The sequence below is a fragment of the Scyliorhinus canicula genome, chromosome 22 (assembly GCF_902713615.1).
Source record: "Scyliorhinus canicula chromosome 22, sScyCan1.1, whole genome shotgun sequence".
Taxonomy (NCBI): Eukaryota; Metazoa; Chordata; class Chondrichthyes; order Carcharhiniformes; family Scyliorhinidae; genus Scyliorhinus; species Scyliorhinus canicula.
The window spans coordinates 20,025,658-20,052,646 of NC_052167.1; the positions used below are offsets into that span (position 1 = coordinate 20,025,658).

General features: G+C 48.0%; 1 protein-coding gene across 2 annotated transcripts in view; it reads left to right on the forward strand.

The window, feature by feature from the left end:
* The window catches only part of ptpn20 (protein tyrosine phosphatase non-receptor type 20), a 364,145-nt gene that overhangs the window by 319,603 nt on the left and 17,553 nt on the right, over nucleotides 1-26,989 (forward strand). For both annotated transcript variants that reach the window (XM_038782830.1, XM_038782831.1), the window contains 3 exons: nucleotides 13,053-13,143; nucleotides 19,813-20,144; nucleotides 21,732-21,947. In XM_038782830.1, the coding sequence (XP_038638758.1) occupies nucleotides 13,053-13,143; nucleotides 19,813-20,144; nucleotides 21,732-21,947 (639 nt within the window). The remainder of the gene's footprint in view (nucleotides 1-13,052; nucleotides 13,144-19,812; nucleotides 20,145-21,731; nucleotides 21,948-26,989) is intronic.

Below are 26,989 nucleotides of genomic sequence, written 5' to 3' on the forward strand. Positions count from 1 at the left end.
TCTGTAATCTAAAGACTGTAAATCGATCCTTTGGTGATTTAAAACTAATAACTGCTCTCAGTAGTGACTTTAACCTGATGTGCTTCTGTTAAAAGTTCTTTTTGAAGTCTTATGGATGTTAAAAGGACAGCTTAATGATTACTTAGTGTTGTATTCTTTGGGGGTTGTATTTGAATTAATGGTTGCTAAGGTGTTCACTGTATGTTTTAAAAAAGTTAACTTGAGTTCATAGAATAAACATTGTTTTGCTTTAAAAAAATACTTTTCCATTTCTGCTGTACCACACCTGTAGAGTGGGCCGTGTGCTCCCCATACCACAATCTATTAAAAGTTGTGGGTCAGGTGAACTCCATGATATACTTTGGGGCTCTCTAAACCCTGACCCATAACAGGAGTGACTGCGTGTGTTTCCTCCAGGTGCTCCGGTTTCCTCCCACAAGTCCCGAAAGACGTAGGGTGGCATGCAGAGCAGTGGATAGCACTGGGACTGCGGTGCTGAGGACCCGGGTTCGAATCCCGGCCCTGGGTCACTGTCCGTGTGGAGTTTGCACATTCTCACCATGTCTGCGTGGGTTTCACCCCCACAACCCAAAGATGTGTAGGTTAGGTGAATTGGCTACACTAAATTGCCCCTTAATTGAAAAAAAAATAATTGGGTCCTCTAAATTTTAGAAATAGTCCCGAAAGACAAGCTGTTCGGCAATTTGGACAATCTGAATTCTCCCTCTGTGTAACCGAACAGGCACCGGAATGTGGCGACGAGGGGATTTCACAGTAACTTAATTGCAGTGTTAATGTAAGCCTACTTGTGACAATAAAGATTATTAATTAAAAGATTTATCCTTATCTCCATCTTAAACGAACGCTTCCTTATTTTTAAACAGTGACCCAGTGGGTGTCAGAGATACGATAAAATGCAAATGCTTTGCACAACGTCTGTGCGATCTTATTTGCAAAGTATGAAAAGCCACGTAAGATGCATCCATATTTAAAATATTTTGTCAAACTTCTCTTTATAATGGTGTGGTTTGTGGAGATGACCTAACATTTCAGCAACCTGCCCACCAATTTCCCTGGGAGGAAGTTTGCTCGGTAGCATGGTGGTTAGCATAAATGCTTCACAGCTCCAGGGTCCCAGGTTCGATTCCCGGCTGGGTCACTGTCTGTGCGGAGTCTGCACGTCCTCCCGTGTGTGCGTGGGTTTCCTCCGGGTGCTCCGGTTTCCTCCCACAGTCCAAAGATGTGCTGGTTAGGTGGATTGGCCATGCTAAATTGCCCTTAGTGTCCTAAAAAATAAGGTTAATTGGGGGGAGGGGGGTTACTGGTATAGGGTGGATACGTTGGCTTGAGTAGGGTGATCATTGCTCGGCACAACATTGAGGGCCGAAGGGCCTGTTCTGTGCTGTACTGTTCTATGTTCTATGTTCCAGTGAGGCAGATTAAGATTCTATTACCATTACATCGAACACAATTCATTACAACCACATTCACAGCCCCAAAATATAGCCATCGCCTTCCGTTAAACGAATCCTTTCATGATACAGGGTCAGTTACCAAAACTTAGCCCTTTGCTCCACATGTTAAACATCTGTAAAAATATAACCACGCTCTAGCTTGGGAAGCATGTTTAAATGTTCCTGAAATGTAGGTCCTTTACTTCCTGAAAATGAAAGATACATCCTGAAAATGAAAGATGCAGGAAAGAGGCTACTTGTTTCAAACATGAGCCATTTATTTGCTCTCAATGAGCTGGGTTGCTGACCACCACGATGAGTGATATAGAAGACGGTACGGTTAAGTGTCATGGATTGATCTGAAACAATACACAGCGGAATACTGGGAACAGTTTTGGTCCATTTAAGGAAAGATATACTGGCATTGGAGGCAGTTGAGAGAAGGTTCACCAGGTTGATCCTGGGTATGGAGGGATTTATTATGAGGAGAGGTTAACTAGGTTGTGTAATGTTCTTGTCGGGTGGTGTAATTTATTACATGAAAACTTTTAGCTAAAGCTATAAACGATTTACTGACATTAACTGTGGGTAAACTATATACAAGACAACATATGAAAAACAGTAAAATCATGCCAAGCAACCTCTCTCTTCAACTTCCTCCTGCCAGTCTGCGGTTAGTTGACTTTAACATTAACTTATATACTGGTGGGCAGCACGGTGGCCTAGTGGTTAGCACAACCGCCTCACGGCGCTGAGGTCCCAGGTTCGATCCCGGCTCTGGGTCACTGTCCGTGTGGAATTTGCACATTCTCCCCGTGTCTGCGTGGGTTTCGCCCCCACAACCCAAAAATGTGCAGAGTAGGTGGATTGGCCACGCTAAATTGCCCCTTAATTGGAAAAAATAATTGGCTAATCTAAATTTATAAAAAAAAACTTATATACTGGTGAGACTCCTTGTGGTCAGTCGGTGAATTGCAACCAAACCATGATATCACTGCAGGTTGGACCTGTACTCATTGGAGTTCAGGAGAATGAGAGGTGACCTGATTGAGACATATCGGACTCTCAGGGGGTTTGACAGGGTCGATGCTGAGAGATTGTTTCCCCTTGTGGGAGAGTCTAGGACTAGAGGGCATCATCCCAGAGTCAGGGTTCGCCCATTTAAGACAGAGATGAGAAGGAATTTCTTCTCTCAGAGGGGAGTGAATCTGTGGAATTCTTTACCGCAGAGAGCTGTAGTGGCTGGGTCGTTAAGTATGTTCAAGGCTGAGATAGACATTTTGTTTCAGTAAAGGAATTAAGGGTTATGGGAATAAGGCGGGAAAGTGGAGTTGAGGATCACATCAGATCGGTCATGATCTCATTGAATTGCAGAGCAGATTTGATGGGCCGAATGGTCTACTTCTGCTCCTGTGTCTTATGGTCACTCTGCCTTTCTCGTCAAATGATATTGCCTTACTTTCAATTTCTTTTTTAGCAGAATTGCTTGCAGTTAAGTACTTATAGATTTCCTGGTTGAAGATCCTGTGACAGGATGACCCAGTGTGGCTGGATAACCCAACGTTCACTGGCCGGGATTTTCCTCCCCGTCCGCGGAGTGTTCATCAGCGGCAGAGGCGGCTCATCAGTGGCCGACAGCGGAATCTGCCGACCCCACATTTGGCAACGGGTTTCCCGTTGAACGCACCCATAACCACCCCGATGCCCGGGGCAAGGATGTGCGGTCGGCTGGGCCATAAGTTCCCGCCAGCGTGGGAAACATCGCCCTCTATTAGCATATGGTCTGACTAAATTAGAGAAAAGCCACATTAATGAGGTAGGTGGACTGGTCAGGTGGTTTAGCAATTCCCCTCAGTGAATATAAAGATTGGGAGCAAGGGCTGAATTTCTTGATGCGTGTTCCCATCGCGTGGCCGCACTCTCTGGGAAGTCAGGGCTTTTGTGATCCTCAATGATTTTTGCCGCCTTTCATTTCAATGCAAAGAAACGTGAAGTCATGAATTTAAATTAATCGGGGGGGGGGGGGGGGGGGGGGGGGGGGGGGGGGAAATCAAGCGAGAAAAATTGGGAGGATCCTTTCTCACAGATTCCAATCTGGAATGCAGCGCCTATAAGTGTGATAGAAATCAGAATTTTAATGAGTGAGGGAATCGAGGTTAATTTGGATAAAGCGGGAAAGTGCAGTTGAGTTTTATCACCTCATTGAATGCTGGATCAGGCTCGATGGGCTGAATGGCCTACATCTTATGGTCCAACGGAATTTTCAAAATGCACTTTGACATATTTGAAGAGAGCTAATTTTATAGGGGTGAGAAAACTGGGTTTGGGGGTAAGTTGGAAGGAGATAGGAGAGCCTTGATGGGCTAAATGGCCTTTCCTGGCACCGTAAGATTCTAAAATCGCGAGGGCTGGCATCCATGTTGCCTGAGAGCACACATATTCGAAAAATCAATGTGTCAATGGTGCGTTGTGATCGTTAAAGACCTGTGACTCCTTTGTGCTGAAGAATGAATTTGCCAATTAATTAATTCAGAAGAGTTTGGATTCAGAAGCACTGAGGGAAGGACTAACAAAGGACTCTTCATGGGCTTCCCAATGGGCGTGGAAATGATTACTGCCCAGCACACCCCATTTTGGATGCGATATTTGTGCTAAAGGTGGACTCCCAACAGGTTCCCGTTAAAATTAACCTTTTCATAGAATCCTTCCAGTACAGGAGACCATTCAGCCCATCGAGTGTGCACTGACCGTCTGACCCTTTTGTAGCTAGTTTTGGAGAAAAATAAATCCTACCTAATAATAGATTGTAGAAACAAAAAATAGGGGAGAAAGACAAGTCACTAAATATATATTAAAAGTGTTATATTAAATTAATTAATTATAGTAAGAGTTCCATAAAAATCAAAAGAGTATAAAGAATACAGAGGATAAAGGGGTCACTGGTCATTTTTTAAAATGTTTTTATCTAAAATGAGTTTACATAAGATAAAATATATGAGCAAGAGGAAGCCTTTCACCCCCTCACACAAAAACACAAGAATTAGCAGCAGGGGTAGGCCCATTCGGCCCCACGAACCTGCTACTGATTGTGGCCTCAACTCCTATGCTTTCCCCATAACCCTTGACTCTCCTGTGGATCAAGAGTATTCTAAATCGGCCTCAAATATACTCAGTGAACCAGACCCCAATGCTCGCTGTGGAAGAGGATCCCACAGTCCCACATGGGAGTAAAGAATATCGAGGAATCAGCCTGCCAGCCTCTACTCTTTCAACCCCCCCCCCCCACCTCAGAACATTACAACGAGCATTATCACAGCAAAAACCTTTCCCCATTTTTGAGTCATGCTTATTTTTCATAAAAATTATTTAGAGGACCCAATTCTTTTTTTTCCCAATTAAGGGGCACTTTAGGGTGACCAATCCACCTAGCCTGCACATCTTTGGGTTGTGGGGCTGAGGCCCACGCAGACACGAGGAGAATGTGCAGACTCCACACACGGACAGTGACCCGGGCCGGGATCGAAACCGGGTTCTCAGCGCCGTGAAGCAGCAGTGCCACCGTGCCGGCCTTAGCGATGCTTATTTTTACATTGAAATTCATATTCAACGTTCGAGTTGAAAGAATGGGCTACGCAAGCAGTAATTCTCTGACAACGTCAATCGCCACGGGTGTGGAATACCGTTCCTTAAAGCCAGTGTGTTCAACCTCTGCCGAAAGCATCGATTTGCGGAATTGGTTTGAAGGGCTATTTTCTAAAAATGATCATGTAAATGCGTTTCAGTCTATAATCACCAGAAGCTAAAGTGTCCTTTAAGTCTGGGCATCTCATGGCACACTCACAGCTGTGCTTCTGTCAGAGGGTGAAGTAATATGGCCTTGAATTTAAACAGGCATTACTAACGTGCCTTTAATCTAATGTGCGGTTCTAAGGCTGACCAGGGAGATCCAATCTGAAGGGACATGAGGCAAATTGTCCCTCAGTGACAAGTACCCATTAGATTTGTTCTCGCTCTGCCAAAGTGTGGTTCATGCCACCAAAAGGGCCTCCCTCATTCTGCGCGCCGGCACGCCGAGGGGGGGGGGGGGGGCGTGCGACACTAATCGAGCAAGGGGCCAGGCGAGTGGTGGGAAGAGAGTCAGCCAACTGGTCGCGGCTGCCACGGTTGTTAAGGTGACGAGAATGGAAGCTGCTGGCCTTGACAAGGTTCTGAACGGGAGCCAATCTGTTTTGGTTCAGCTGAGGTGCCACCCTTGGATGTGACCCAAGCGTCGCTTGAGATTGGTGAGTGGGGCAAATAAGACGGAAACTGCCTCTTAAGAAAATGTGAGCTTCAGATGCAATTAATTCAATAATACGGAATGGGTTGCCGACTGTGTGACGTGGCAATTTTGTTTCCTCTTATCTTTTGTGTGAAGGAAAAACAAGGTTAGGATACAAATGAGCAATGGTACAGTGACAATTGTGATGGCCTTTTGCTCATGCAGTCTTCGGGATTGAATTATTCCCCGGTGGACATTATATATCAAAATGATCCAATACAGCTGGATGGAAGGATAGTTGCAAGCTTTGGCAGTGTATCAGTGCTGCCTGCATTCTGACGTTACCCCTACAGCAGTCGGCACTGTCTGTCTGCATCACTGGGCGCTGTTCGATGCCTTGTTAACCCAATGTGAAGAACCATCAATTGCGAAACCTACACACCAAACTCATGTGTTTGATCATGGGAAATAGGATTCAGTTTTTTTTTTTTGTTCTCCGACTTATGAACGCACTGCTTACTGTAAAGTCAAACCAATCAGGAAATGTTTCCTGTGTTGTAACTAGGCTCACTGTGCTGTAAATGTAGGATCATAGATCACAGAGTGTAGAAGGAGGCCATTTGGCCCATCGAGTCTACACCGGACCTTGAAAGAGCACCCTACTTAAGCCCACACCTCCACCCGGTCCCCGTATCCCAGTAACCCCAACTAACCTTTGGACGCTAAGGGGCAATTTTAGCACGGCCAATCCACCTAACAAGCACGTCTCTCAGGACTTGTGGGAGGAAACCGGAGCACCCGGAGGAAACCCACTCAGATACGGGGAGAATGTGCAGACTCCGCACAGACAGTGACCCAAGACGGGAATCGAACCTGGGTCCCTGGTGCTGTGAAGCAGCAGTGTTTACCACTGTACTACCGTGTGGGTTTGAATACATTGTGTGCCTTGATCTGACTATTATGCCAAGCAGCTCCCTTCAGCTTGTCAACTAACACTCTCTCTTTTTTCCTGTTTGGTTCCTGTCCTCGATGCCAAAATCCCTCTTCAGACGCACTGATGTCCATAACTTGCCCTACTGGTCTTTCATGCTCCTCTTCGCACCTTGTTCCTGTCCATCCCGTTAGGATACCCATCGCTGCTGTGATTTAAGGTGCTCTGATGGTTCAGTGCCAGACAGGGAGCTAGCAGTTCCTGGGTGCAAATAAGGCAGGACTGAGTTAGTCTTTCAAGGAGGACATCAGGCTTCAAAACGTAAGGGGAGGCCAGGAGACTGTGCAGTGCTTTAGCAACCCAATTGCCAAAGGTGATTCAGAAACCTTCTTGTTTTCGTCCATAAGAATCTCTGCGCTACATTTTAAGAAAATAATCTAGCGCCTTTTGCCAATAAAGAATTTAACGGTCGCCCTCTGACTGTCAAAAGAAATCATAGTCATTTTTGGTATGGAAAGAGGCCATTCAGCCCACTGAGTCCGTGCTGTCCAACTGATAACCATCCAGCCTCATCCCACTTTCGAACTCTAGTTCCGTAGCCTTGTAGGTTGCGATGTTTCATATGCCTATCCAAGTGAATTTTCAATATTATGAGGGTTCATGCCCATTAGTACTGCTGCCTCACGGCACCAACGACCCAGATTCGATCCTGGCCCCGACCCCGTGTGGAGTTTCCATTTTCCCCTCGTGTTTATGTGGGTCTCACCCCCACAACCCAAAAATGTACAGGGTAGGTGGATTGGCCATGCTAAACTTCCCCTTAATTGGAAAAACAAAATGGGTACGTTAAATTTATAAAAAGAAAATGAAGGTTTATGCCCCGCCACACGATTAGGCAATGACTTCCTCTTGATCCCTTCTAAACCTCCTATCTGTTACCCCTAAATCAATCCCCCCCATCCCCCCCCCCCCCCCCCCCCCCCCCCCCCAACTAAGAGGTTTAGGGCCTTCCTTTCTCCACGCTATCTGGACCTCTCAACATTTTAGATTCTTCAGTTAGGTTTTTTCACAATCCCCTCTGTTCCTGGCAGCAGCAGGGTAGCATGGTGGTTAGCATAAATGCTTCACAGCTCCAGGGTCCCAGGTTCGATTCCCGGCTGGGTCACTGTCTGTGTGGAGTCTGCACGTCCTCCCCCTGTGTGCGTGGGTTTCCTCCGGGTGCTCCGGTTTCCTCCCACAGTCCAAAGATGTGTGGGTTAGGTGGATTGGCCATGCTAAATTGCCCGTAGTGTCCTAATAAAAGTAAGGTTAAGGGGGGGGTTGTTGGGTTACGGGTATAGGGTGGATACGTGGGTTTGAGTAGGGTGATCATGGCTCGGCACAACATTGCGGGCCGAAGGGCCTGTTCTGTGCTGTACTGTTCTATGTTCTATGTTCTATGTAGAACCCAGCTTAACCTATCTCACCTCATAACTAAAACGCTCCAATCCTTGATGTCAAAGTGCAGAGCGGAGTTGATGTCTTTATCTGTAAAAGGAGTCTCCCATCAGGTTCAGGTTGGCTGAAAGAGAGATGTCAAAGTTCAAGCTGGTGGCATGTCACAACAAAGGAAGACATGTGCCGCTATCTCTAGACGGCTAATCTATCAAAAACCAGTGTCATGTTTCAAAGGCCCGAGTTCACATAGTGTAGTTGATAAAGACACATATTCAAATGAGTTGATAAGAGGTTGAGCCCAGGCATATTCAGGTTTTATTAACAAGTTGTCCATCAAACGTTTGCCGAATTGTGCCTTTGAACTCCATTTTTTGACAGACAGCTTTGAGTCGTGGTGAAAGCATTTCTTTCGTCACCCTGGTCAGAGGGAAGAAGATTGAATAATCAAAGCCGGTGGTGGCCTTACTCACCGACAGTTTTCCTTGAGTGGGTCTGATGTTTGATGCAGAGGCATCAATGGTGTAGACCTCCCTCTTGAAATGTTTCCATCAAGGATGGGTGGTCCACAGCTATTGCAGGCAGCTGAAGAGTCTTTTGAGATTTTGATTCAGGTTTCATTTAGACTACGGTTTCGGTTTTGTGTGATGGAGTATTTTCGTTGAGGTTGTCAGCTGTGGCGTAACCGATAGCAACCGTGCCTCTGAGTCACAAAGTTCCAGGTTCAAGTCCCGCTCTCGGAATTGAGTTGAAAATTCAAGGCTAACGCTGCATTACAATGCTGCACTGCCTCGTCGGGCAGAGCGAATGCCCCTGCTGCTCGAGCAGATGTAAGAAATATGCGGTGGCACAATTCCAAAGCCAAGGGAAGTTCTCCCCAGTGTCAAAGGCAACATTTATCCCTGAACCGACATGACAAGAACAGACTATCTGGTCATTATGCGATTGCTGTTTGTGGGGGCGTGGAAATGCTTAGAATCTGTCCAGTGCTCTACATCGAGTCACAATGCCCCGTCAGGCCTGAGACATGAAGTGAACCAGTCAATCAATAATACACCGCTTCATAAGAACATAAGAACTTAAGAACTAGGAGCAGAAGTAGACCGTCCGGCCCTTCGAGCCTGCTCTGCCATTCTATAAGATCATGGCTGATCTTTTCGTGGTCTCAGAACCACCTACCCGCATTCTCGCCATATCCCGTAATTCCTTTATTTTTCAAAAAAACATCTACCCAATCTTTAAATATATTCAATGAAGTAGCGTCTACTACTCCTTTCGGTATGGAATTCCATACTTTAACCACCCTCTGAGTGAAGAAGTTCCTCCTTGATTCAGTCCTAAATCTGCCCCCCCTAATCTTGAGGCTATGCCCTCTTGTCCTACTTTCACCTACCAGTGGAAACATTCTTTCTACTTGTATCTTATCCATTCCCTTCAAAATTTTATATGTTTCTATTAGATCCCCCCTCAACCTTCTGAATTCCAGTGAATACAATCCCAATCTACTCAGCCTGTCCTCATACAATAACCCCCTCAACTCCGGAATCAGCCTAGTGAACCTCCTCTGCACCCCCTCTAGTGCTAGCTAGCACATCCTTTCTCGTGTGGAGACCAAAACTGCACACAGTACTCCAGGTGTGGCCTCACCAGCACCTTGTACAACTGCAACGTTACCTCGCTGCTTTTAAACTCAATTCCCTTCGCAACGAAGGACAACATTCCATTTGCCTTCCTAATTACTTGTTGCACCTGCAGACCAACCTTCTGTGACTCATGCACAAGTACACCCAGGTCCCTCTGCATAGCAGCATGCTGCAGCTTTTTACCATCAGTGACCTTCCTTCCATCATAAGGTCAAAAGCCGGGATGCTCGCTGATGACTGCACAATGTTCAGCACCATTTGCCACGCCTCATATACCAAAGCCGTCTATGTCCAAATGCAGCAAGATCTGGGCAATATTCAGGCTGAGGCATACAAGTGGCGAGTAACATTTGTGGATTATATATTGTATAAAATGGGGTGTAGCAGCTGGAGCAGTGATTGGTGGGAGCTAGGTGAGGTTGCAACAAAGATGTGCAGGTCACAAGACAGAGGAAGTGTCAATGGCAGGAGAAGATTCTGGTAGTTATATGAATGTAAGATACTAGAATGTGTTACTGGAAGAACAAAGGTCAGTGCTCATTGAAAGCAAAACATAAGAACAAGTGGCAGATGGCCCAGTGGGGGAGGGGGAGCTGTTCGTATGGGGACTAACAATGATTGGGATATTAAAAAAAGATCAAGATAGAAGGGAAAGGTCACAGTCTTAAGTTATTGAACTCAATGTTGAGGGCTGAAACGTGATTAATGGGAAGATGAGCTGCTGTCCTCCAGTTTCCGTTGGGCTTCACTGGAGTTTCGCAGCAGGCCCAGGATAGGGCCTGCAGGTCTGAGAGCATGGTGCTGAGTTAAAATGGAAAGCAATGGGAAGGTTGGGGTCATGCTTGCAGGCTGAGCGAAGGTGCTCCGCAAAGTAGCCACCCAGTCTGCGTTTAGTGTCCTCAATGTAGAGGGGGCAGTGAATACAGCAGACCACATTGACGCGGCTGCATTGAGATATTGGTTCACCTGAAAGGGGTGTTTGGGAATACTGAAGGGTGAGTAGGGAGCAGGTAAAGGGGCAGGTATTAGACCTTCTCCGATTGCTCGGGTAGATGCCATGGGAAGGGGCTGAAGAGTGAGGGTGATAGAGGAGTGGATTAGGGTGTCACAGATGGAGAAGTCCCTGCAGAATTCTGACAGGGGACTGTTGAGGTGATGATGGTGGCATCATACTGCAGCTGGTGGAAATGGCGGAGGATGGACCATTGATTGCGGAGGCTGGTGGGGTGGGGAGGGGAATCCCATCATGGTTTTGGGAGGGAGGGGAAGGGGGGAGGGCGGAGGTGCAGGATATAGGCCAAACCCATTCTGGAATTCCAAAATTCTGGAATCTGCACATGTATAGAGGCTGGTTTAGCGCACTGGGCTAAATCGTTGGCTTTTAAAAAATAACAGACCAAAAAAAGCAGACCAAGGCAGGCCAGCAGCACAGGTTCAATTCCCGCACCAGCCTCCCCGAACAGGCGCCGGAATGTGGCGACTAGGGGCTTTTCACAGTAACTTCATTGAAGTCTACTTGTGACAATAAGCGATTTTCATTTTTTTTCAATTATAGGTAAATGAGAAATTCCAGCAGACACTGGCGGTGATTTTATGCTCTTCAGTTGAAGTCCCACCCAGATACTAATCAAGTAGAAGTGTCCGAACTGACAAGAATTTTCCCTTTTCCCTTATTAGCATTGCTGTAAAGACGCTAGTAAAAGTTATTCCCTGTTGAATGAGGTGTAATTGCCTCTTTAACTGTGTCCTAAGTTCATATTCGCTGATGAACACCTGAATATTTTCATATTTGTGAAATATTACATTTTTCTATTACAATAAGAAAAATCACTTTTTAAAAATATACAATTTTTGTTAAAAGTCTGTTATTTCAGTATCTTCCTTAATCCCTGTAAAATTGAATTAAAAGTGAAAATGGATCATTAGTGATTATTATTTCAAATTTAGGAGGTCTTGTGGTGAATGATAAGAATTCTAGAATCCCTGCAGTGCAGAAGGAGGCCATTCGGCCCATTGAGTCTGCACCGACCCTCTGGAAGAGCACCCTACCCAGGCTCCCGCCCTATCCCTGCAACCCCAGTACTCCACTTTACCCGCACATCCCTGGACACTAAGGGCAATTTAGCATGGCCAATCCATCTAATCTGCACATCTTTGGACTGTGGAGACAACCAGAGCACCCGTAGGAAACCCATGCAGACGTGGCGAGGAGCGTGCTGACCACTGTGCCACCGTGCCGCCCCATGCAGTGGATTTTGCTCCTGCCTCTGAACCAGAAGTTCTGGGTTCAAGTCCCACCACAGACCTTGATGACCAAGGAAGATGCAGGCAGCACGGTAGGTCAGTGGTTAGCACAGTTGCTTCACAGCTCCAGGGTCCCAGGTTCGATCCCTGGCTTGGGGCACTGTCTGTGCGGAGTCTGCACGTTCTCCTCGTGTCTGCGTGGGTTTCCTCCGGGTGCTCCGGTTTCCTCCCACAGTCCAAAGACGTGCAGGTTAGGTGGATTGCCCATGGTCAATTGCCCTTAGTGACCAAAAAGCTTAGATGGGATGACTGGGTTGCGGGGATAAGGTGGAGGTGTGGGCTTAAGTGGGTGCTCTCTCCATGATCTGGAACAGACTCAATGGGCGAAAGGCCTCCTTCTGCACTGTAAATTCTATATGATTCTATAATGTGGCCAAACAAGTCGAGTATCATCCTGAATGTCCTTCGAATGCATGCCAATGATAGTCAGTGAGAGCGTGAGAGACCCCTGTGTGATCCCTATGCATAGCTCCAGCCTCAGCATGTAAAAGTGAATGTTGCCATAGCAACTCGGACTGCTTGGCCCCCGGGAGGGGGGGGGGGGGGGGGGCAGTTGGTTGAATAGCTGGTGTGGATCAGATTGATGCCAATAGCACGGGTTTTGATCATCGTTCCGACTGCGGTGGATTTAGGGCCCGCCTCATTGCCCTACCCCTGGATGGCCTTGACGTTAGGCAGAGAATTGCAGTAGAAGAAGACCTTCTGGTTTGTTGCCTGTGTCTATACTTGAATATGATTAGCTGCTTGCCTTGCTTGATCGCCTGGAGATCCCCTGGATTAGCACGAGGTTAAATCTGAAAGGGGAAAGCTACGTCATAGACATCACTAATTGGGGGCAACTTTTTTCCACTTCAGTGACAAAAACATCACTTGGCCACTGACTGCAAAAATCAGGGCGATAGGTTACTGCAGAAACACATATGTGACTGATTCTCTTATTGAATAATAAACCACCCAATATCCATTTGACATTTAGTGAGCTATTGTGTTGCCATCCCTCACATCTCTTTCTCTTTCTGTTCAAGGCATTGGAGCATTTGAAACCCGTTGATGACTGTATGGTGGGAAAAGTTCCGGAAAACAGGGAAAAGAACAGATATAGAGACATCGTTCCCTGTAAGTACATTCGCTGGGACGAACGCCCTCATAACCTGGGAATCATTGTCAAACGGTGGTCACCGTTTATCCTGCCAATGTTAAACGGTCAGTAAGATTAGGTCGACACGTGAAGTCCTCTGGAAACCCTTACAGCTCCAAGCCATGAAGTCTTTCAGGTGGAAGGGTGACCCATGCCGAATCAACTGCATGTCAAAGATCCCACAGCGGCACTTAAAGAGCCGAAGGGGACCCCTCCCTCTGCCCAACCCTAAAATTTCCCACTCAACCGCCATCCAGATTATCCGGTCATCTAATTTGTTGCTGCTTGTGGGATCTCACTGTGCACCAATTGGCTGCTGTGCTTCCGACACGGCGGGCAGCCATGACACTTCAATGGGCTGTGAGATGCGTCGGGATGGCCCGAGGATGCGAAAGGCGCTATACGAATGCAAATTTTGTTTCTTTGACTTTGTTCTCAAATTTTCAAATTGAGGAATACCAAGATTCAGATAAAGTGGAAAATACATACAGCGCATTTTAAGACTTGGGAAGGCGTGTAAATTCAAAATTGATCTGCAGATATCTCAGTCTGTGCTGCCGACATCAAATAATCTCCTTACGGACTTCCGTACACCATCCCAATGATGAGAATTGTCTTGAGAGAGGATTCCCTTCCAGCTTGGCTATTGCGAGGCCCAGTCACAGGCTGGTGCAGGAGAAATGGGCCGGCAGTTTGTAGTACCGCACAACAAAAGCTAGGGGGGAAAAAATACTGTTATAGTTAAAAGGGGCTGTTTAGCACAGGGCTAAATCGCTGGCTTTGAAAGCAGACCAAGCAGCACGGTTCGATTCCCGTAACAGCCTCCCCGAACAGGCGCTGGAATGTGGCGACTAGGGGCTTTTCACAGTAACTTCAATTGAAGCCTACTCGTGGCAAAAAGCGATATTCATTCATTCAAGGGAGGTCTAGTGATGCAGTGGGTAGCGTCCCTGCCTCTGAGCTGGACGCTGTGAGTTCGAGTCCCACTCCAGGACCTGACGGCCGAGGAAGATGCGTTCATAACGCGGCCAAACAGGTCGAGTGTCAACCTTCAAAATCCGCTCAAGGTACCGGCAACTCGGGCAGTCGCCCGGGGCGCCATGCGCTAGGGGGCGCCATCAAGGAGTGCGTGACCGGCGTCAGAGACCCGGCGCCGCGTAAAAGACTCGGGTCCCGCGCATGCGCAGTTGGGCCGGTGCCAACCAGCGCATGCGCGGTGGCCGCCCTCCCCCAGGCCGCCCCGCACAAACATGGCGGATGGATCCAGGCTCGCCGGTGGAAGAAAGGAGGCCTGCCGACAGAGAGACCGGCCCGCCGATCGGTGGGTCCCGATCATGTACCAGGTCACCGCCCCCCCCCCCCCCCCCGTGAACGGAGCCCCCCCCCCCCCCCCGGTGAACGGAGCCCCCCCGAAGGGCGCCAAAGTTCAGCTTGCCCGGGGCGCCAGCAACCCTAGAGCCGTTTCTGGTACCCGGCGACAGACCAGTGACCTGTTCCGGGAATTACTAGCTATGGAAACAGATGAAAATCCAAGGCGTTGGAAGATCACATTTATTTTAAAAAGGGGTTGGAACATCACATTTTTAGGAGAATTAATTAACTTTACAAAATAAAAAATGTAAGTGCATTTTTTTAAAGTTTCATTTTGATCAGGTAAATCGTTTTGAAAAGTATTACGGTATTTGAAAAGCCTGATTAAATTATACCAAGAAGCTGTAGATTTAATGGATCTATCTGAGTTTGGAAAGGTTTCATGTTACGATCTGCGGAATCAATCCATTTTAGCTGTTGAAGTGTGCCCTCCTCTTCGAAGTCGTCGCGGATCGAACTGACGCCCTTTCAGCCTGAAAACACGGTTGTAAAATGTAATTCCTTTGGAATTAGTGGGTAGTTGGCCAAAATTCACACCCGCTGCTCACTTGGCGTTCAAAGTAGTGTACGTCGGGAGTAGTGTTTGCACTCTGAAACTTGCGAGGCCTCTCTGATGTCCAGTAGCGGCGCTCACTAAATTTGTTGCCACTCCTTGCACTGTCAAATGCAACCAAACAGCCCAGCGAATGAGTGGTCAAAGTGGGGTAACTTGAGACCTCAAAGGAGATAGTCGAATGCGCTGTTGAAGAGAAGGAACTTCTTCATATGAACCAGTCACAAAGTTTGACAATAACAGCAACTCAGTAAAACAATTGTACAGTAATAACGATGAATGCAGGATCTCCAGTAAAACAGGCAGTGCTGACAGGTCACCCTCTTGCAGACAGGAAAAGCCCGTCCAAAGCTCACACATGGTCAGAACCCTCAACAGACAGCAGTGCAACTATTACAGAGGAGAAAGGCTTATTAAAAACTCTGAGCTTAAAATGACACGCTGTAACTGTTCAGAAACAGACTCCGGAGAGAAACAATGGAAGTGTGTTCAAATAGAGTTTAGATAGATTTCTAACAGAAAATAAAACTTTGGGGATCAGTGTATGAATAATTTGAGAAAAGACGTGTGAGGTAAGCGTAGCTTGCTGGGAAGGATCAGGTGACTTCAGGCCTTTGTTAGCCGTGGCCCAGTTGGTCACACTCTTGCCACAGTTCAAAGGTTGTGGGTCCAAGTCACACTAACAGGACTTGAGAACACAAATCCAGTCTAGCACTCTAGTGCAGTACTGAGAGAGTGCTGCATTGCCATTGCTGCCAATTTTCAGACGAGACATCAAGGGCCAGATTCTCCGCAAATGCGGAGAATCGTAAAGGCTGCCGTGGGACAGGCCGTGACCCACGGCAGCCTTCACGCCCACTTCCGTGGCCGATTCCCCCCCCCCCCCCCCCGGGTGGGGCTAGGAGCGCGGCCCCGTGCGTCACGGCGGAGCGGCCTTGACGATGGTCATCAAGGCCGCACGTCAAGCGTCACGCCGGCTGGCGCGAACAATAACGTCGGCCGCGCATGCGCAGGTTGGACAACACCAACCCGCGCTTGCGTAGTTGGCGTCTTTTCCCTCAGCCGCCCCGCAAGACGTGGCGGCTTGATCTTGCGGGGCGGCAGAGGGAAAAGAGTGCGTCCGATATGGACGCACGGCCCGCGATCGGTGGGCACTGATCACGGGCCTATGCCCCCCTTGGCACGGCCGTGGTACTGCCGTGCCAATCGAGCCCCCAGATGCCCCAAACGGGCATCTGGCGCCCGTTTCACGACGGCAGCGAGCAGGTGTGTTTGCTGCCGCGTTGAAACGGGCGTGAAGGCCCGGCCGCTCGGCCCATTGGCCTCGGAGAATTGCCGCTCGCCGTTGCGTGGGTTGGGCGTGGGGGGGGGAGAATCGCGGGAGGGAGTGAAAAATGTTGGGAGGCCCTCCCGCTATTCTCCCACCCGGCGTGGGGGGCGGAGAATCGTGCCCCAAACCTTTTGCCCTTTCATTACTTCAACAGAACAGGGAGGTAAACTATCCCCGGGGTCGTAGCATATGTATACCTCAGTCAACATCACTAACAGGCAGGTGACCTGGACATTATCTTGTTGCTACTTGTGGGAGCTTGCTGTGCACAAATATTCTGCCATGTTTCCCACATTATACTCAAAAGTACTTCATTGGTTGTGAAGTACTTTGAGATTACCGGAGGTGGTGAAAGGTGCTATGAAAATAAAGCTCTCCACCACTGTGGTCTTCCTCGACTCATGTATGAGTCTGCATAAGACTAATTGATTGAGATGAATTGCTATGATTAGTTAACACCTCCATTATCATCATACCTTATCACTACCAGATGGTAGAAGGCAGAGGAGATGGGTCTTGCTTTTTGTCTCATGTACGAATTCCTAAGTTTCTTTTCAGCAAATGGGCGACACGGTAACACAATGGTTAGCACAGTTGCTTCACGGCGCCAGGGGCCCCGGTTCAATTCCCGGCTTGGGTCACTGTCTGTGCAGAGTCTGCACGTTCTCCATGTGTCTGCGTGGGTTTCCTCCGGGTGCTCTGGTTTTCTCCCACAGTCCAAAGATGTGCAGGTTAGGTGGATTGGCCATGATAAATTACCCTTAGGGTAGGGGGGGTTACTGGGTTACGGGGAAAAGTTGGAGGTATGGGCTTGGGTAGGGTGCTCTTTCCAAGAGCCGGTGCAGACTCGATGGGCTGAATAGCCTCCTTCAGCACTGTAGATTGTATGATTCTATGATTCTAAATGGAAGAAGGCACAACCTGTACCCGAACTCCCATTAAGTCCCATTCACCCATCATCCCTGTGCCCATTTATGGTGCATGAAAAGTTGCATTGTGTATTTTGCTCTCTTGAGGCTATACATGCATGTACCAGCAGAGGGAGTCTGTTGGCAAGAGGAAATAAAAGGTCCATGTTTAACAACTTGTGCAGTCCTAATTCTACATGTCTCTGGCTGAATATATGACTGTTTTTGCTCCAAGAACTTTACACCACTGATCTATATTGACTCTCTGGCAGCAAATGACTTAATTTTTAAATTCTCGGCCTTTTATTCAAATCATTTCCAAGCCTGATCCAGCCCTGCAACTCTACATGATCTCTACATCCTCCCAATTGTGCCCTCTAAAAGTAGCAGCGCAGTTAATGAAGTGTTTCAAAAAGAGTAACCCATGAACTGAGGCTAGTTTCGAGAGGAATCACGATGAAAAACAGAGAAGATGCAGATGTGTCTAACTTGGGTTAGACCACACTCAGAGAATCCCTACAGTGCAGAAGGAGGCCTTTCGGCCCATCAAGGCTGTACCACCCCTTTGAAAGAGAACCCCACCTCGGCTCTGCCCTCTATCTCTACCCCCATCTAACCTGCACACCTTTGGACACTAAGGGGCAATTTTGTATGGCCAATCCACCTAATCTTTGGACGGTGGGAGGAAACCGGAGCATCCAAAACAAACCCACGCAGACACTGGGACAACGTGCAAGCTCCACACACAGTCACCCATGGCCGGAATTGAACCTGGGTCCCCGGCATTGTGAGGCAGCAGTGCTAAGCACTGTTGCCACCCTTTGAGATTACTGTTCATAGTTTGGGTTTCCTCCGGGTGCTCCGGTTTCCTCCCACAGTCCAAAGATGTGCGGGTTAGGTGGATTGGCCATGCTAAATTGCCCGTAGTGTCCTAAAAAGTAAGGTTAAGGGGGGGGGGGGGGTTGTTGGGTTACGGGTATAGGGTGGATACGTGGGTTTGAGTAGGGTGATCATTGCTCGGCACAACATTGAGGGCCGAAGGGCCTGTTCTGTGCTGTACTGTTCTAAGTTCTAAGTTCTAAGTTCTGGGGCTGGATTCTCCGCCCCACCACGCCACTTTTTAGCCTCGACCCGCCAGCGGGATTCACTGTTGCGTCGGCCAGTCAATGGGGTTTCCCATTGTGGGGCAGCCCCATGCTGTAAAGATGATTTAATAGGATGACGCCAGAAGATATACCCATCAGGAAAGATTGATACAAGAACAGAGGATGCTGGGAAAACTCAGCTGGTCTGCCAGCACCTAAAAGGAGAGAAACGGAGTTAACGTTTCGAGTCCTCAGACTCTTCATCAGAGCTAAAAGGAGGGAGATAGTGTTAGAGCTGCAGAAACTGTAACAAAAAGTTACAGCTTTAAGGACAAACAACAAGTGGCCTGGCGTGAAAGGGGGAGATGTTTTGCATTGAGAATTGCATGTACGGCATGATGGAACCATCAATTCAGCGAACACGTGTAGTTGGATCTGAACAGAGGCTTTAATACTCTTACAATAGAGCCAGCCTATTCGTCATTGAACTTCAGGTGAAATGGCAGGCTGGCTCTAAGGCACTGATCTTTATACATCGGTCCTAGGGGGAGGAGACATGGGCGGAGCCAAGGGAGGCGCCCAGCACAAACTCTTGCGTACTCCCAGAGCGACTCCCCCTGGTGGTCGGATAGTGCAACTGCACTTACAATGGGTAGATAACGAACATATATACATGGAGTGATATTGGCAACTATATATAGTGTGAATCACATTCACCACACGGCACATTAAAAAAATGAAGGGAGTGGGAGATTTAAGATGGAGGAGATATGTCAAATCGAAAGTTGCCGAACTCCACTTTGAATCCCAGTAGGAAAGATTGGAATTGGCTCAGGGGCTTTCCTGTAGAGAAGGAGAATTCTGAGGTGTAATCTGATAGAAGTCACATGCACCGAAGTACATAGAACATAGAACAGTACAGGCCCTTTGGCCCACGATGTTGTGCAGACCATTTATCCTAATCGAAGATCAACCTAACCTACACCCCTTCAATTTACTGCTGTCCATGTGCCTGTCTGAAGAGTCGCTTAAATGTCCCTACAGTGATAAGTATTTTTTTGCGGCCGAGGGAACGTACACAGTACGTACATACTAGACGAAAAGAATAATCGACAGAGTATATTGACTGATGGTACATCGACAAACAGTGATTGGTAACAGTGCAGAACAAGGGGCCAAACAAAGCAAATACATGAGCAAGAGCAGCATATGGCGTCGTGAATAGTGTTCTGACAGGGAACAGATCAGTCCAAGGGGGAGCCGTTGAGGAGTCTAGTAGCTGTGGGGAAGAAGCTGTTCCTATGTTTGGATGAACTTGCGACTGTAGTTGTATTTTCTATACAAAAATCAATGAGCTGAACCACTTTCATTGTGAAATGCATTTGTTTCCACAACCTCAGATGACAAAACCCGGGTTCGTATTGAGGGCCACGGCTACATCAACGCAAGTTACATTAGGATGCCCTTTGGCTCCGAGGAATATTTATACATCGCCTGCCAAGGACCGCTGCCTGGCACCACAAACGACTTTTGGCAAATGATCTGGGAAAACAAAGCTGACGTCATCGCCATGATGACCCGTGAGCACGAAAGGGGAAAGGTCAAGTGTCACAGGTACTGGCCTGACAGAATGTACAAACCAATCAGAGTCAACAGGTATCACCTCATGTTGGAAAATCACCAGCTGTTGGATTCTTTTGAAATAAGTGCCTTGAAGATGACAGACAGCGAGGTAAGGAATTAAACAGAAAACACAGAAATGGAGAATAAGAGCTGACTATATTTCTTTCCCCCGATTTACATTTTAGTTTTACGTGGTAGACAAGTAAACTTTAAAAAAAAAATTTTAGTCAACTAAATCTATACAGAGATTAAGGAGTGATGTCAGTACAGCCCATACATCAGCTTTTGTTATTCCCTCTTCTGGACTTAGTGTTGGGCCACCTTGCCCAGGGCACACAGAAAAACTGACCGGCTGATTTAATAGAGGTGTTCCAGATCATGAACAATTTTGAGAGGTCAAACGAGGAGAAACTGTTCCTGGTTGCAGGACGTAACAAGGCAACACTTAAGGTGATTGGCAGCAGAACCAAAAAGGAAACTTTCTCCATGCAGTGACCTGGAACACACGGTGATCTGGTTGGGAAGCAGATTCAACAGCAACATTCAAAAGAGAATTGAGGGAACGAATTTGCAAGTCAAGGGGAAAAAGTAGGAACAATTGAATAGTTTTACCGAAGAGCCGGCACCAGTATAATGGATCCGATGACCTCCTGTGGTATAAGATTCTATGGCTTGCAAGGGATCCCTTTTTTTTTGTCCATTATATGGATGAGCACTTGGAAAATGAGCTGTTGGCTCCGAATCCTCCTTGTCCAGTTCTGTTCTGTGCGCTGTGTCCAGGAGATTCAGTAAACTCAGATGAAGGAACAGAGAATTAAGTGTTAATACTGGCTGAGCAATTTGCCGGGTGGCACAGTGGTTAGCACTGCTGCCTCACCGCCATAGACCCGGGTTTGATTCCACCATCGGGTGACTGTGTGTGTTTACTCCGGGTGCTCCAGTTTCCTCCCACAGTCCAAAGATATGCAGGTTAGGTGGATTGGCCATGTTTACTTGCCCCTAGGTGGGGTTTTGGAGAGAGAGTGGGGGATTGGGCCTAGGTAGGGTGCTCTTTCGGAGGGTCAGTGCAGACTCAATGGGCCAAATGGCCTCCCTCTGCACTAAAGGGATTCTATAATGCTATGACAGTGGGATAACAATGTGACACTCAAATATATGAAATTTTTTTTTTAATTTAGAGTGCCCAATTCTTTTTCTTCCCCCAATTAAGGGGCAATTTCATCTGGCCAATCCACTTACCCTGCACACCTTTGGGTTGTGGGGGTGAGACCCACGCAGACACGGGGAGAATGTGTAAACTCCACACAGTCAGTGACCCAGGGCCGGGATTGAACGCGGGTCCTCGGCGCTGTGAGGCAACAGTGCTAAACACGGGGCCACCGTGCCTCCCGACTATATGAAATCTGCACGTGTTCCTGGTCATGAGTGTTCTTCAGCGGGACAGCTTTGAAAATGCTCCCGGGCGAATGCCAGGTGAGGCGGAGACTGAGATTCCCTTCCAAAATGAATTGCTACCAGACTTACTGTCACGGAAGGGTCCTTAGGTGCAGTACCTAATGGTGCCTGGGTTATGTCACAGAAAGGGCGAAGGTCAGAATGGGGGGGGTTGGAGGGTGGGGACATCAAACGCCGCTCTGCAGTTATGCCTAATAGATTAGCCAAAAGTTTGATTTCGGTGTGTCTTTACGCATTCCAGACGGGAGAAGTACACTTCGTCAAACACCTAAAATTTATGACATGGCCTGATCACGACACGCCCAACTCATCGGAGGAGCTTGTGCGTTTCATTCTGTACATGAGGGAGGTACACCACCGCGGACCAATTGTTGTCCACTGCAGTGCTGGGATCGGACGAAGCGGGGTGCTGATCTGCACAGACGTCCTCCTGAGCTTGATCAACAAAGAACTCAGTGTAAGTAAAGGAAATACTCTTTTGGCGGTTTTTCTTTGTCTAAGGTGCACCCTGCAATTAGCTTCCTTTGCCCGCAGCCAATTCTCCCCGTGTTTCGAGGCTGTAAGAACCAACTCCTGCTCAAACAACGCACCAGGGTATAGAAACTTTTTGTGAAAGGTAGATGCATTAATGGCGTTCAAAAGTCGCCGGAATGTGGCGACGAGGGGCTTTTCACAGTAACTTCACTTGAAGCCTACTTGTGACAATAAGCGATTTTCATTTTTCATTTCAAAGGCATCTTGGCAAACACATGGATAGGATGGGTACAGAGGGATACGACACAAGGAAGTGCTGAGGGTTTTGGCCAAGGTTGGTATCGTGCCAGTATAGGCTTGGAGGGCCGAAGGGCCTGTTCCTGTGCTGTATTGTTCTTTGTTCTAATTCCTCCCCCCCCCCCCATTGCCACTTAAACCTGAGGGTCGTTCCTTTTCGTCCAGCAAATCCTACCCAAATCCTGGGGGAAACTCTGGACAGATTCAAGAGCCAAGCACAAGATCTGCACTCAACTTTCCTGACTGATTTCACTGACAATCGCGAACACCAACTTTTATATTTTATGAGGGAATTTTATGAATTAATTCCGGCGCGAGATCAGTAGGTTTGTTTGGGGTAAAGGCGTCAAAGGATCCGGAGCAAGGATGCGGAGCAAGGATGCGGAGCAAGGATGTGCAAATGGAACTGAGGTACAGAACAGCCACAATCCAACTGAAAGGGAGATTCGGCTCGAGGGGCCGAATGGCCTACCCTGTTTCCTGGAACAATAAAGACCAGTGATATAATTTTCAAAATTACTCGTGAGCAGAGGGGAATGATGGTCAATGGTCCAGCAATTCAGAGGCCCAGACTGGTGCTCTGCGGGAAAACGTTCAAACCGTCAGCATGGTCGCACGGTGGTTAGCACCGGGTGCTCCGGTTTCCTCCCACAAGTCCCGAAAGACATTCTGTTAGGTAATTTGGACATTCGGAATTCTCCCTCTGTGTACCTGAACAGGTGCCGGAATATGGCGACTGGGGGCTTTTCACAGTAACTTCATTGCAGTGTTTATGTAAGCCTACTTGTGACAATAAAGATTATTAAATCAGATAGTTTGGTGTGTGAAAGTTGTTTTATTGAGATGACACAGCACATGTTGAATGGAGCTTAAAGTTACGCTTCAATTACCTGATGACCTGTTCAGCCCACCTACTGCCTGCCTTCCATCTTGGAGCACCCTTCCTGGGCAAGATCTACCAGCAAACATCCTTTAGATCATGGAATGGGAAACACTGGAGGTCACTAATCAGTTCCTTGTGACAAACCCCATCTTCAGCATCCGAATGGGCCAAAATAAATTCCACAAGCGATTCCTAAAGGACCTTGAAAGCCTAGGGGCTGGTTTAGCTCACAAGGCTAAATTGCTGGCTTTTAAAGCAGACCAAGCAGGCCAGCAGCACGGTTCGATTCCCGTACCAGCCTCCCCGGACAGGCGCCGGAGTGTGGCGACTAGGGGCTTTTCACAGTAACTTCATTGAAGCCTACTCGTGACAATAAGCGATTTTCATTTCATTTCATTTCATTTCATTAGAGGTCACTGTTGCCAAATTACTTGATAAGCAAGATGTCTTTGACGGAGCTTCCTGAACATCCCTACATCATCCAGCTGAGAAAAGGCAGAGGATACATGGGAACACCATCACCTCCAAATGCCCCTCCAATCCACACACCATCCTAACTTGGAATTATGTCACCATTCCTTCACTGTCGCTGGGTCAAGAGCCAGCACCTCCTCAAGGGCAATTAGCGATGAGTAATAAATACTGGCCTTGCCAGCAATGACTACATCCCCAGAATAAATAAAGACCCAGACTGTTTTTGAAATGAGTATGTTAAGTGTCAGTACCACATTCCACTGTCTTTTTCAGATAGCGACTCATGTCTTGGGATGGTTTCCCTGGGAGCAACCCCAGGGCCACTCTGTATATTGTAAGGTTTCTAGTTTAAAGGTTACTCTCTTTGATTTTAACAAGCTGAGGCCACTCATCGTTTCGCGAGCCGTCCAACTCAAGGGCTGCTTATTCACACAGCGTTGGGGTGTGTTTTGTTTCGGGAGGGATCGGATGATTTCGGGACCAAGCCAGGGCCAATCTGCAGAGCCAACTCCAGTTGAAGGCAGTGAAGAACTTTAGAAAACAAGAACGAGGAACAGGAGTTCGGCCCTTCAGCTTGCTCCGGCAGCCAATAAGATTATTACTGATCTGATTGTGATCTTAACTCCACTTTCTTACCTGCTCCCCCTCCCCTCCATCACCCTTGAACCCCTTGTCAATCGAAAATAACTGCCCAACTTAGCCGAGAATATATTCAATGGCCCAGCCTCCGTTGCTCCCTGGGGAAGATAATTCCAAACACTCGTGGTCTTCTCAGAGAAGAAATTCCTCCTTATCCCTGTCTTAAATGGGCTTGATTCTCCAGCCGAATCTACCCGGCGACCGGAGAATCCTGCCCGAGGTCAATTGTCCGCATCTCGCCCGTGGCATTCTTTTTTAAAATCAATTTAGAGTAGCCAATTATTTTTTTTTCCAATAAAGGGGCAATTTAGCGTGGCCAATCCACCTACCTGCACATCTTTGGGCTGTGGGGGTGAAACCCACGCAGGCAGGGGGAGAATGTGCAAACTCCACACGGACAGTGACCCAGGGCTGGGATTCGAACCTGTGTCCTCAGTGCCACAGTCCCAGTGCTATCCACTGCGCCGCATGCCGCCCATAGCCAGTGGCGTTCTTGCGGGGGGCGGGGTGGAAGAATTCCGCCCCTTATTTATTAACATTCACTCCCTCCACCATCGACACACAGTGGCAGCCGTGTGTACCATCTACAAGATGCACTGCAGCAACTCACCGAAGCTCCTTAGGCAGCACCTTCCAAACCCACGACCTGTACCATCTAGAAGGACAAGGGCAGCATACACATGGGAACACCACCACCTCCAAGTTCTCCTCCACGTCACTCACCACCCTGATTAGGACTATATCATCGTTCTTTCAATGTAATTTCACCAACATCCTGGAACTCACTCCCTGACAGCACTGTGGATGTACCTACACCACATGGACTGCAGCACTTCAAGAAGGCAGCTCGCCGCCACCTTCTTGGGGGCAATTAGGGTTGGGTAATGAATGCTGGTCTAGCCAGTGAAGCCCACATCACATGAACTGATCTCCCTAGTTCTAGATTCCAGCACAAGAGGTAATATCTCTGACGGGTTGGCACGGTAGCACAGTGGCTAGCACAGTTGATTCACAGCACCAGGGTCCCAGGTTCGATTCCAGGCTTGTGTCACCGTCTGTGCGGAGTCTGCACGTTCTCCCCGTGTCTGGGTGGGTTTCCTCCGGGTGCTCCTGTTTCCTCCCACAAGTCCCGAAAGACGTGCTTGTTAGGTGAATTGGCCATTCTGAATTCTCCCTCAGTGAACCGGCACAGGCGCCGGAATGTGGCGACGAGGGGATTGTCACAGTAACTTCATTGCCGTGTTAATGTAAGCCTACTTGTGACACTAATGAAGATGATGATGGTGGTTATCCTCTCAGCATCTACCTTGTCAAATGCGCTCAGAATCGTACATGTTTCAATAAGATCATGGGGTGGATTCTCTGCTTCCCCAGCCGCGTGTTTCTTGGTGGTGCAGTGTTCGCTGAGAGAGGGATTCTCTACTCCCGCTGCTTGTCACTGGGATTTCCCATTGAAGCCCCCCCACGCCACTGGAAGACCCATGGGCAGGAAGCACGGATCAAAGAATCCCAACGGCCAGAGAATTCCGACCCACCTCTCAGCCTTCTCAACGCCAATGTGTGCAGGCCCAACCTGCTCCACCTTTCCCCTCAAGGTAATGCCTTCATCCTCGGCATCAGAGTAGTAAACCTTCGTGGAACTCTTCCAATGCAACTATATCTCTGCTGAGGAATCTCACATGCAACTCTTGCAGTGGTTCTCGAGGGTGGCACACGTGCCAAGTGGGAAAAGTAATTCGACCGCGAGGCACAAATACAGAATGGGTGGCATGACTGTGATGCGAGCCTGAAGAGGAAGGCCTGGCCATCTCCCAAAATTGGTGCTCAAATAAGTCCCTGGAAAGGAGGAGCTGAGTGGAGGGAGAGCAGCAGGAGGATGCAAATGATTGGTGGCAGTTGTCCGCAGTGGTGTGAAGAACCAGAAACTTAGAGGGGGCCTGGGGAAGGTGCAGGTGAAGAGATTCGCAACAACACCATGACTGAGAGGTTAGAAAAGTCTGCACTGACTAACGTTCAAAGTCTACAGCATTATGTAAGGAAACAGAGAAAGCTGACAACTGACCTCATTGAGGTCTTTAAGCTCGTGGAGGGCTTTGACAGTAAGATTGCCTTTAAGGTGTGTAAGCGCACCTATGCAGCAACCTGGAATGCAACGTGCATTAAAATAAACAGGACAGTGGCGCAGTGGTTAGCACTGCTGCCTCACAGCACCGACAACCCGGGTTCAATCCGGCCCCGGGTCACTGTCTGTGTGGAGTTTGCATATTCTCTCCGAGTCACCCCCACAACCCACAGACGTGCAGGGTGGCTGGTGGCATTGTGGTATTGTAGCTGGACTAGCAATCCAGAGACGCAGAATAATGATCTGGGGATCTGGGTTCGCATCCCACCACGGCAGGTGATGGATTTTAAACTCAATAAAATATCTGAAATTAAGAAGTCTAGTGATGACCATGCGACCATTGTCAATTGTCGTAAAAACCCATCTGGTTCACTAATGTCCTTGAGGGAAGGAAATCTGCCGCCCTTACCTGGTCTGGCCGACATGTGACTCCAGACATTCGCAGCGATGTGGTTGAATCTTAACTGCCCTCCCAAGGGGCAATAAATACTGCCACAGCTTGCGACACTCTTGAATGAGAATGTAGCGATCAGAGGAGTTGTAGCTCATCCCAGCACAAAGAAAATTTAGAGGGAACATTGTTTCATCGGATCAACATAGGAAAGATGTT